This window comes from Bactrocera dorsalis, chromosome 1 (genome assembly GCF_023373825.1).
Source record: "Bactrocera dorsalis isolate Fly_Bdor chromosome 1, ASM2337382v1, whole genome shotgun sequence".
NCBI classification, from domain to species: domain Eukaryota; kingdom Metazoa; phylum Arthropoda; class Insecta; order Diptera; family Tephritidae; genus Bactrocera; species Bactrocera dorsalis.
In genome coordinates this window covers 5,939,431-5,951,801 of record NC_064303.1, presented here as the reverse complement: position 1 = coordinate 5,951,801, position 12,371 = coordinate 5,939,431, and the positions used below count along the sequence as shown (strand labels likewise).

The 12,371-nt window shown below is 38.5% G+C and overlaps 1 protein-coding gene across 6 annotated transcripts in view; it reads left to right on the top strand.

Annotated features, from left to right (window-relative positions):
- The window catches only part of LOC105225306 (cGMP-dependent protein kinase 1), a 28,648-nt gene extending 18,274 nt beyond the window's left edge, over nt 1-10,374 (top strand). For 4 of the 6 annotated variants that reach the window (XM_049446661.1, XM_049446663.1, XM_049446664.1 and 1 more), the window contains exons 4-13: nt 1,919-3,070; nt 4,125-4,235; nt 6,341-6,480; nt 6,614-6,897; nt 6,973-7,142; nt 7,203-7,441; nt 8,503-8,820; nt 8,885-9,116; nt 9,184-9,533; nt 9,605-10,374. In XM_049446661.1, the coding sequence (XP_049302618.1) occupies nt 1,919-3,070; nt 4,125-4,235; nt 6,341-6,480; nt 6,614-6,897; nt 6,973-7,142; nt 7,203-7,441; nt 8,503-8,820; nt 8,885-9,116; nt 9,184-9,533; nt 9,605-9,770 (3,162 nt within the window). In that variant the 3' untranslated portion in view covers nt 9,771-10,374. The remainder of the gene's footprint in view (nt 1-1,918; nt 3,071-4,124; nt 4,236-6,340; nt 6,481-6,613; nt 6,898-6,972; nt 7,143-7,202; nt 7,442-8,502; nt 8,821-8,884; nt 9,117-9,183; nt 9,534-9,604) is intronic. The other 2 variants (XM_049446666.1, XM_011203704.4) reach the window with 2 other exon arrangements.
- Nucleotides 10,375-12,371: the final 1,997 nt, after the last annotated feature.

Here is a 12,371-nt window from a genome sequence, read left to right as displayed (position 1 = left end):
TTATAGCTATTCGTAGTATTGCTCAGCGCTAGACACAAGTTGCTCACATCTTACCGGCAAAGCTCGTATACACTAAAACTATTCATTTTGTGATGCTATCCAAGAATCAAATAATTTTTCGATGTCGTCTTGTGGTTGGAACTGTATTCGACCAAACTATATGCCATCAGACGAAACTAATAATAATGGGACGTTGTAATATCTTGGGGTGGAGTCAAACTTCTCAATTCAGTGTTTCTGCGTAGGTTTTTACTGGTTTGGCAACGTGAGGTAGAGTGACTTGTTTCTGAAAAATTTCCAGCGCATGTAATCGCTTTAAAATGGCTTGGCGGATGACTTCCAATGTTGAAACAAGCTCTTCTTCCACCGAACAACGTCTTCAATTGACCATCTTCGAAGATTTTTGGCCTTCCTTTTGCCGTCTTTGAAGCGATGAAACCAAGCAGCTTACATCGTTCCGCGTAAGGCAGCACCTCTGTAAACTTTTTGGAGTTCCCGTTGTGTTTCAACCGCCGGTTTCTTTGACTGAAACCGACTTCAAAAATGGAGTTTTGAGAAAAACGCACCTAAAGTTTTTACGTGGCCTGATGAGCGGAACTTCCGAAGGGTTTATCTCTTAGAATTTTACTTGGATCGACTTAAAATTTTGGGAGAACACATTTTCACATATTTCAAACATATTGTACTATTTAGTGAGACAAAAAAAATCGATTTTTTGAAAATTTCAATCCCACCTGACCCCTTAAGTTTTCATAGAGAGAGGATAGAGGATAATTACTTTCGCACGAACTTCAGTGACATATTTTTCAGAAAGTGAATTATGAAATAAGACTTTTGACAATAATTCCGATTTTCAAAGGGCTACCTGAGTTTTGACATTCAAAAATGTGTATATTATCAACAATTTTTTTCAAACAATAAATTAAATATTTTACCTACTGAACTCTAAGATTTGCATAGTATTTTGTGAGTATTTCATAAAAAAATTTTGAAAATACAGGCAGCTGGATTCTAGAGGCACTGCCTAAATACGTCTCCTCGCCGTGGACAGTAAAACAGACGAAAGATTCATCTAAACAAATTTGAAAACTTTGAGAAATTTTTCTAGAGATATCATAATATTTAAAAAAAGAAATAAAAAAATTAATATATGAATTTTCAAAACTCACATAACCCCTTAAGTCACTCTGAAGTATAAATTTTAACAAAAACAGACTTTCTTTGCAAAGGCGCTATTTTGTCAAAAATCATAACTTTGACAAGTTCTTCGATCATATCCAGTATTATTGTAATTCAAAATATCTTTAGTTTTTGGAATTGACTCTTTCTCACCACCTGACACATATAGTACAAGTATATTCGAAGGTCCTCTATGCAATCAGCTACAGTTAAGTCTTACCCATGCTGTAAGATCACTTTGAACTCAAAATGATTAAAAGAATTTCACATTTGTATAGCATTTCAATACTTTTAGTTGTAGGTTTGTGTGGGCATGTTTCTTTGTTGAAAGTTCTGTAGATTATGTAAATTATGCATGTGTGTGTATGTATTTGTGTACTAAGCACCCGCTCAAATTCGACGCCATCTACTAATGCCACAACACTTACGCACAACGCTGTTTCTCTTTTTGTCTTTCTTTCCATGCCATCACTTTGCCTAAACACCGACTATCAACAACACGTTTAACAACAACAACAATGCACTAACAACTACACAATAACGCCTATTAACCAACGCTAACTCACACGAAACTGCCAACCACATATGGGTCTCCGCTCTTTATGCACTTTAAATGTGTGTGTGTGTGTGTTTGTGTGCATGCTTTGTCTAACTAACAACACCACTACACCGCTAACAACACAAACAACCAAAAACGCAACCGAACTTCCACTGAAAATGCGCGCGAATGACATAACAGCTACTACGAAAATCACAGGAGCAAATCATTGACAACCGAAGCAATAGCAACAACAAGGCTGGCAGTAATAACGGCAATGACAACAACGTCGCAAAGAGCAACAACATAAATGGCAACAACGCAAATGGCAGTTTGGTCAACAACGGGAGCGGCAATGTCAACAGTTTGCCGCCTAAAAAATTCATTTCCAACAAAGCACACAATCTCAGCCGCAACAATAGTGCCAACAAAAGCAACAACAACAGCAACAAATTCAGTGCAAGCAACTCACTATTAAAACCTGTGAAAGGACGGCGGCCCACGGCGCTGCCGAGCGATGCACCAAACTTAGAGGAAGAAGAACAACGCGATGATGTCGATGGGGTTGAGGAGAGAGAGGGGAGAGCGTCAAAAGAGCTCGACAAAATAGTGGAGGTGCAGACTGGTACGTTACATGTCGACATAAAGCAGGCTAACGGCTATCGAAGCAACAGCAGTGATCAGGATACACCCACCACGCCGGGCTCGACGCTGGCGGTGCGCTTCTTTATTGGTCAGCAAGCGCATGAAGAGGACGCTGTGTCCGCGGAGTCTTTAGATGCCGGCAGTTATCGCAGCACAAAAGCGGTAACGACGCCAGCCAGCGAGCAGCAACAACAACAACCAAAGCAAACAAAGAAAGTACAGTTGCAAGCAGCTAATGTTACGGATAGCACCAACAACACCTGCGCCTTCAGCTCCCTGCTGCAACTGCCAGCACCCGGCAGTCATGAGTGGACCACACAACACAGCAGCAGTCGGCTCGCCAGCACCGCCTCCTCGCCCACGCTCTACGGACCGCAGGCGACGACACGCAAATCGAAATCGAAAAGTTGGCGCAAAGCACGGCGCAGCTCACCACCTGCGGAGGACCTGCACATACCACCGCCACCGCCATTGCCACCGCAGCCGCTGACCACCGCCTCGTCGTCCGCTTCGTTGCTTTCGTTGCGCAGCAACAAAATCAAGCGCAGCTCTGCGGTCGCCACGTCTACCACAGCGACGTCGCATATCGAGGAGGGTGGCATTAGCGCCAACGCCGAGTTTGCCACGCCGCCCGGCTACGATGTGCGGTACGCTGGTACAGGCTCGGCAGAGGCAACAACAGCGCCGAGTGATGCAACAAATGACAAAGTAAGCACACACTATTTGTGTAAGCGACAAAGGGGGGCACATGCACATCCATTAAGGTGGTTGTAGTCAAAAGCTCGTGGGTCGTGGTCCTTTAGTGTACTTTTCCACCCGTTTTGTTGCCATTTAGCGCATTTAATTGACATGCTACTGAGAAGTAGATAAATATGTTCAACAATTTGTGGCAACTTTCAAAATTCCTCAGTAAATCCATTTCGCCGACACTCACGCAGCGTAGCATGTGGTTAGCAAAGCTTTTATGCTAACATTGAAAATCAACAGAGTTTGCCACAAATGAGTTTCGTAAAGTGTCTATTAGAACTCGTTGCAGGCAAGCATTGTTGACGCAGGTTTTGTGGCGCGTTTACCAGCAGCGCTTTGTACTTTTAGGCGCGCAAAAGCTCTGAGGTAGATTTTGAGTTTACATATGTGGTCATTTCTGATTTATTTTGGAAGCTTATAAGCAGTGCTTTGTGCTTTCATGCATGTGAAAGCTCTCAGGCATACTAAGAGCTTACTTTGTGCTTTTAAGCTCATGAAAGCTCTGCGGTAGATTTTGAGTTTACATATGTGGTCAGTTCTGATTTATTTTAGAAGCTTATAAGCAACATTATATGCTTTAATGCGGGTGAAAGCTCTCAGGCATATTAGGTGCATACACAGGTGCTTAGTTTTAAGTTATTTAAGACGCTTATAAACAGCGCTTTGTGCTTTCATGCGCAAGAAAGCTCATTTCGAGCTCACGTTTATGGTCAGTTCAAAGTTTTTATAGTAGAAAACTTTTTCCACGGAAATTGCTCTTAAATCCCTTCGTACTTATTTGAGGCCCACTAGTTCTACAATTACTCCAAACACAAACAAGTTACACAAAATATACTCTCAGCATTCCACACTCTCTAACAAATGTTTTTCACATTCATTGTCCTCTCATTCTGCACCTGTTGTTCGCAATTACATTATTGTCCGAATTTTATAATGTTACAATTGTCCGCATCTCAGTTTAAAATCCTGGCAAGAATTTATCAAAATTTTATTTTTATATATTTTATGTCTTCAGTTTAGCATTGAACGTCAGTTCTACACTCTCAGTGAAATATTAAATCTCAGCGATAATTCAACAATAACCATCAATAGTGAACTTGGCCGTGATTCAGGTGTACTCGTAGAGGTAATCTAAAAAAAAAACATTAAAAATAAAAATACATGTTTGAACTTGCTCAAAATACGAAAATGTTCGACATGATATGCCTTCTTTAGATATGGAATTGAAAAATAAAACTCGGCTTGCTAAAGCTTCCAAGTGAACCCAGCCTATAATAACCAAAAAACTGTGTCGAATATTAACCAAGAAAAGAGCATAGATCGCTGTACAAAATCTCAATTACTTTCTAACCGATCTCTTAGCTAGTTTGGCATCTGAGAATGTCCTTTTCTTCGAGAATTTTTGCATAACCATATTTCGAAAGTCCGGGTGACAAACAAGGACATCTCAACGGAGCTTTGTTCTCCAAATTCATGATGTAAATCCTTCATAACTAAAAAAAACTTGAATAGCCTTCAACTTTAAAATTCAGGAAATATTACCATAACCTTTTTGCCCTGGATTTACCATTCATACGATAGTCGGGTCTACGTAACCGGAACGGACCCGGATTTGTTATCCGTCCGAGACTTTTAGATAGGAAGGTGAGAGTCGCTGTATGCGTTTGCTTAGATGTTGAATACAGCGTGTAGAAGAGTTCGCTGGAAGTGATTGCTGAATAGTTTGATTTGGAAGACAGTAGAAACAAGACGTCAGCCTAAGTTCGAAAGTATTCAACGTTCTTAATTCGATCTTCGAAACGCTGTTTATCACAGAAATGCTAAGGCTTTTTGATCATAGTCACGCCATCACAGCGACATATGACTTAATGTTCGAACTTAAACGAAATTAACACAATTAGACCTACGCTAAGCTATACCTAGGCTACCCACAAACAACTACTAACTTATGGAATCTTACAAGGAGATTTCTAATCCAAAATAACCCATTAAAAACCGAGTTAAGGCAATTACAACTGGGAACGAATTGAAACCATCACAACACCACATGACTTCATGATCAAATCAAAATAAATATGAGACTGTTTGTCCTAGTCTTAACTTCAAAGGACTTATGATAGACTCGAATAGAGACTAAGCCAAGAAATTATAAACTTATGGAATCCGATAGTGTAACTCAACACAACCAAATCGAAACTGACCGAGACAGCCGTAATTCGAAACGACTCTAGTTTGTAATAGAGATGTTAGATCTGGAGGTCATAGTCAACTCGTTGCAGTAACATATGACTCCATGGTGGAGCCTAAACTAAGGCATAACTTCTGAGTTCTTATGAGAAGACCCCAAACAGCATCTAAGCTGACCTCAAAATGAACTACTAACTTACGAATTCCTATACTGTAACTTTCTAACCCAGTCCTAACTGACCTTGGACAGTCCCAAATCGGTACGAATTTTATCACAGAGTTTCCAAGGGTCTCGAAGTCGCAGTCAACTCATAACAGCAATGAATTCATGGTAGACTCTAAACAAAGGTTTAACTTCAAAGTCCTTATGAGAAGACCCCCACATAACTCACCCCAAATTAAACTAATAACTTACGTTTTTCTATACTATAACTTTCTCACCCAAAAAATCAAGCCGGTGCTGACTTAAACTGTAATTTGGCGATTTCTACTCCTAATTGCATTTTCTGGCCTGTCCTGACTAATAGAGTAACATCTAAAATGACTTCATAATCCCAGCTTCAAACGTACAATCCACTACTAGAACCAAAGTACAATAGTATACCCAATTCAACTCACCAGAACTTTAACTAAAATACCGAAAACTAACTTCTCCAACTTACAAAGGTTAGAAAATGAGTATTTCATAAGCAAAAAGTTTAGTTACGAAAAGTAATATGTTCTGAAATATTTTCCTGCTAAAAATCATGCTCAACAAATGTAGGTTAGCCTAGGTCCACATTACGTGCTTTTTAAAGCGCCGCCTCACCCCACTTCCGTAGCTACAATTAAGTTTACGAAATAGTACTGTTTATAGCTCAATTTCGAAAAGTACACTGCTGTCAGACCTTCGATTTATTGCTCAATTGTGCCCCTATTTGTTATCTCAATTTCGCAACACACATTTATTTTAACAACCTCCATATATTTATTACTTTTTCTCACACACACATGCACACATGTACACATACTCCCGCGCACACATGAACGATAAACAACGAAAAGGAGCAAACGCCAACGCCAAAGGAAAGTGATAACAGCGACACACCGCAGGTCCATCGCGTCGAGGGCGGTCTGATATTCACGCGTCCTAATTTGCCCGCCAAGAAGGACGTACACATCGAGTTCATTGAAAAGGATAATGAGTAAGCGAAATCTCTAAAAATGTATTACCACACACACATACTAAAGCAAACTAATAACACACATGTACACACACATACATCCACTCTCTTTGCACACATTTACACAATGGCTTATCCCTCACTTGGCATGCAGAACACGCAATCTCATACGCAAGGCCATCGAACGCAATGACTTCCTCAACAACTATATGGACAAGGAGCGCAAGGAGATGGTCATCGATGCGATGGCGCCGACATTCTACAAAAAAGACGCTTACATTATACATGAAAATGATGAGGGTTCGGAAATTTATGTCTCCGAAACGGGTTACTTCGATGTGATCAAGGGTGGCAAGGTGGTGGGTAGTTTTGGGCCGACGACAGTTTTCGGTGAATTGGCCATACTTTATAATGCTAATCGTTTGGCATCGGTTAGAGGTGAGTGCCATTCACAAATGAAATGATGCTGCTTAATGAGACGCATTTAATGTCCTCTCTTCTTTTTCTTTGTAGCGACGACAAATGCGCGCGTGTGGAAAATCACACGTGAGACATTCCGTCAGATTATGGTGCTCTCCGAGTCAAAGGAACGGGATGAGAATTTAACATTTTTACGTGCGGCGCCATTCCTTAATGATCTATCGGATGCTGTGCTCAACAAAGTGGTGGATCTGCTCCAGCGGGTGAGTAGAGTGTATGGAGCATAGAGTCAGTAAAAAATTTTAACTTCCTTTGACGTACAGAAATACTACGAACCCAATGCCTGCATAGTGCGCGAAGGCGAGGTGGGCAATGAGTTCTTCATTATACGTGGTGGTACGGTGACTATCAAAAAGAAAAATGAGCAAAATGTGGAACGTGTGGTGGATCGACGGAAGCGTGGTGATTATTTCGGTGAACAAGCGCTGCTGAATGCGGACCGACGACAAGCCAGTGTGTATGCGGATGCGCCAGGCACTGAAGTGCTCAAGTTAGACAGAGAGTAAGAGAGCTTTAATTGAGCTTTTGGATTTCACCAAATATATTTATAACATAAAAGCTTTCACGTTTTAAAAATTTTCACTTGAGCTTTCGGTTAGAGCTTTCGCTGTTTATTGATTTGATTACGTACCAGTGTTTATACCAAAGAGTCAGGCACTGAAGCGTTCAAATTAGTAAGTAAGCTTTCAATTAAACTTTTGGATTTCAGCAGACACAATTATATTCTAAAGCTTTTAGCAGTTTAAATATTTCACATGAGCTTCGGTAAGAGTTATCATGGTTTATTGAATTCCTTTTGTACTAGATCTGATACTCCCAGCACTAAAGTGCTTAAATTGAACAGAGAAAGAGTGTGCTTTCACTTAAGCTTTCAATAATGAGCTTTCATGAAATACCAATAGCTTTCCGAGGTTATTAGTATTCACTTGAGCTTTCACCAGCTAATTTTTTTAAGAGTACTCAAGATTTTGTTTGAGCTTTCGGTGAGAGCTTTTACCAGATATATTTTAAAGCTTTCACAGTTGATATATTTTCCCTTTAGCTTTCAGTTAGAGCTTTCACCAGATAAAATTTGTTAAGAGCTTTAATCAAATAAATTTTGATTCTATTAGTCTTCGGGGTTTATTAATTTTCACTTAAGCTTTCATCAAATAAATTGTTTACGAGTTTTGTCGATTTAACCAGAGCTTTCGATGACAATTTTTAGCAGATACATCTAAGAGCCTTCACAGTTTATCAAATTTCTTTCAGTTGGAGCTTTCTGCAGATGAAATTTTTGAAGAGCTTTGACAAATTCACTTGAGCTTGCGGTTAGAGCTTTTGTCAAAAAATTTTTTATTCTAAAGTTCAAGATTTTAAAGTGTTCTCAAAAATTATTAGCCCAGTTAACCTAGTGAAAATTTGATACTTTAAGCTTTCAATGTACATCTAAGAAATGTTCTATAATTTTCAAGAGCTTTCACCGCCTTCCATTACTCAATTCATTTAGTTCATTTCATTTAATAAATATAAAATGATTTTTCGAAAAAAATTATAAAATATACCTACGGTTTCAACCAACAGAGCTTTCATCAGCTATCTCGGCACTATACCACAGCTGCGCGAGAAGCCCGAAGAACGTAAATCGGCCGAACGTAAGCAAAGCACAAGACAATCCGAATTTGACAACGAATACGCACACATACAGCTAACTGATCTGAAGAAGGTAGCAACATTGGGTGCTGGCGCTTTCGGTTGTGTGGATTTGGTGACCTACAATGATAAAACTTTCGCATTGAAAATCATCAAAAAAATCGATGTCATCAAACAGGACCAAGTAGAGCATGTTTACAGCGAAAAACATGTTATGATGAAGTGTCGTAGCTCACCGTTCATAATAGAGTAAGTCGTAGCCGAAATTTGCATGTAAAAAGCTTTTGAGCTTACACCCTTTTTCGCTTTTTAGGTTATATAAGACTTTCCGCAATGAAAAATTCGTTTACTTCCTGATGGAAGCTTGCATGGGTGGCGATGTTTGGACGGTTATGTCGCAGCGCCGATTCTTCGATGAGCGTACCGCCAAATTCATTGCCGGTTGTGTGGTAGAAGCTTTCGACTTTTTACACTCACACAATATTATTTATAGGGATTTGAAGCCGGAGAATTTAATGTTAACGACGGATGGGTATTGTAAGTTGGTAGGTATAGCACACTTCAATTTTGAAAAAAGTATATGAAAAACTTATTTTCGAATTCACTTTAAAGGTCGATTTCGGCTTCGCCAAGCACATACCGCCCAACCAAAAGACGAACACCTTTGCCGGCACACCCGAATATGTCGCGCCGGAGATCATTTTGGATCGTGGTCATGATCGCGCCGTCGACTATTGGGCGCTGGGCATATTGATATTCGAATTGCTTGTGGGTAAAACACCATTTCGTGGACAAAATCAAATCAAAATTTACCAGCAGATATTGGGCGGCATTGACGTCATACAAATGCCCTCGAAGATACCGCGTTCAGCACAGGGACTTATTAAGCATTTATGTAAGCAATTGCCGGCAGAGCGGCTGGGTTATCAGCGACGCGGCATTTTAGATATTAAGCGGCATAGGTGAGTGTTGAGAGCATGAAAGAAGTGAAGTTGAAAATCATGAAAAAATATTATTTTTTTTTCACCTGCAGTTGGTTTGACAATTTGGACTGGAATAAGTTGAAATACAAGCAATTGCCATCACCGATAAAGCGCCCCATTACGTGCAACACCGATTTGCAGTACTTTGGACCAGCCGGTGTAGAGAATGACTATGATCCGCCCGATGAAACGAGCGGTTGGGATATTGATTTCTAAAGAGCGCAAACAATGTCAATATTTTTTCTAAAAAGCAATTTATATTTTATAATTAAAGTTAGAATTAATTTATTTACAATTATTTTTTAGATGTGAACTTTATTAAAGTTAATTAAATTATAATTATTAATGTGTAAGCGACTTATTTTGACAAAACTTCTTTATAATTTTGTGCATATTTTAAACAAAATCTAACGCTCGAGCCAAACTAGTTAGATATTTTGTGAAAATTGAGACAAAAAATATATTTTTTTCCTTTAAATTATAAAAATATGAGTATTGATAAGAAAATACTTGCCCCGTGAAGAAAATTGTTTTATGACACCGTAAAAATAACGGTATATTTTTGGAAATAAAGATTAACGGATATTAAAAAATCTTATTATATATGTTTAGAATATTAAAATACTGATTTGTATAATCTAAGTTGCTTAGTATAGGTTAGGTTAAGAGTTCGATTCAAACAGGTAACTTATTTGGACAGCTTAGAACGCAGATCCGTTGTGTTCCTAAAAACACCTATGTATATACTATTTCATAAGACCCTTACAAATGAATAAAGTGCCTTGAGCCTAGCAAAAATTTGTTGAGCCAACTAATGTCAGTTCCGGTTATATCTTCTCGCACAGTAGACCTAAGATGGAGGTACATTTCTCGTTTATCAATCAATATCTTCTGGTTCGCGTGGGTAAGACTACACAGCTTTTTCAGTCTCAGTCTTGTTAAGGCTGGATAATGGAGTAGAAAATGCCCGGATATTTCCTTCTCACACTCCTCTATATAGCTTAACAACAAGCGATTTGAGTTGCTCCAGCGATTAATTAAAACCTTCTGCCGTTTGTTAAATACGAGTATGAGCCATTAAGTACTTATCTTCATCGTCCGATGGCGACTTCATCGTCAGTCAATGTTGGCTACCTCAAGAGAAATATGTATACTATCTTGTAGTATATTTCCATTCATAAGTATCTTCTCATAGTTTTGTTTCAACTACATGAGAAAGCGACTGCGGATACCCTGTTAGGAAATATAATATGTATACAGTAATATATCAGATGGTGATGGGTTTGTTTGTTATTGGAAGGAAAATGGTGATTGGATGATGAGTACGATACGCGAGGTATGTAGCTGGTAGAGTTGGCAACTCAAAAGACGGCGTGGCTCTAATAATTTAAAAAAGCTATTAAAAAAGTACCTCTACTTGGATCACCCGGTAAAATATTAGAATGCAAAAAATGGGCTACATTTGGTAACTGCGGACAAAAAGTGAAACCGTGAAACCCCATAATAGCAAACCGAAGCAGTTCCGGCGTCATTTGATAACCGACGACGAAACATGAATCTTCTAGTACACACAAGAGACCAAGAAGCACTCGAAATAGTAGACTTCACTAATAGGAGGCTATATTGTGAAATAAGTCGCGATTTTTCCAAGCTTTTGATTTTTTTATAGACTAACGATTTATCGAGCCTCATATTATTAGAACTAAGGGTTGATATTAATTTACCTGAAAAGCCACTGATTTCTGGAATTTTTATCGTTAGGAGTTTTAACCGAAAGCGAATTGCAAAAAATCTGTTTTTTATTTCCATATATGATGAATGAACAATAGTATACTGAAGAATATTGTGCGAAAATATGGAATCGAAGCCGTTAAAATTTTTTTGGAAATATGAGCGTACTTGTAAGTATTTTTTAAATTACTGTAAGCGGCTCCCAAAGTTTCATACTCGCTTTTCTCAAAATGCTGTCTTCCGACTCACTGAGAAAACCACTCCAAAACGGTTGGATGGATTGATTTGAAAATCACAAATAATCTTCTAAAATACATTTATCAGATTCTAACTGAAATAATAAGGGTTTGGATACTAATTTAGAGAGCGCTTCTGTGCAATAAGAGAAAAAAGGAAAAGCTCCTGCCGAAATTGCTAAAATAATACATTACTCTCGAAAAATGGTATATAATGCTCTTTATGCGACAAAAAAAGATCCATCTTGTGTCAACAAAAAGATACCAAGAAAACAAAGGCGACGTAAAAGCGATTTTAGTGTCGACAAAACCATGGTACGGAAGACCAAGGCCGATCCTTTTAAATCAACCAGAGAAATTCTAATTGAATTTATTGACGAATATGGTGAGAACGTATTCAGAAAGCTTGTAGGAAGACATCGAACCGAAGCTGAACTTTTTGAACGAGTTAGCGGAAGGAATTACTCCTCTCAAAACGACAAATCAAAATTCGACTGGCACTTGTAAAGTCTTAAAGAAACAAACCAGCACAATTTTGAAGAAACGTGCTTTGGAGCGACGAAACCAACTTAAATGGAATGGGCTCAGATGGAAAAATATTTAAAAATATTGATGATTTATGTGATACAATTAAGGAGGATTTCAATCACAAAGGAACGATGTCAAAAACTGGTGAACAGCATACAGCGAAGTTGTGAAGGGGTGATTAAAAATGGTTGGTATAGAACAAAATACTAAGGAAATGTACATAAAATTATGGTATATAAACAGATAATAACTTTATTTATATTTTAAATAAAATACCGCTTCAAAAAAAATTCAGTAATAACACGTTTTTTGTGACTTTCCA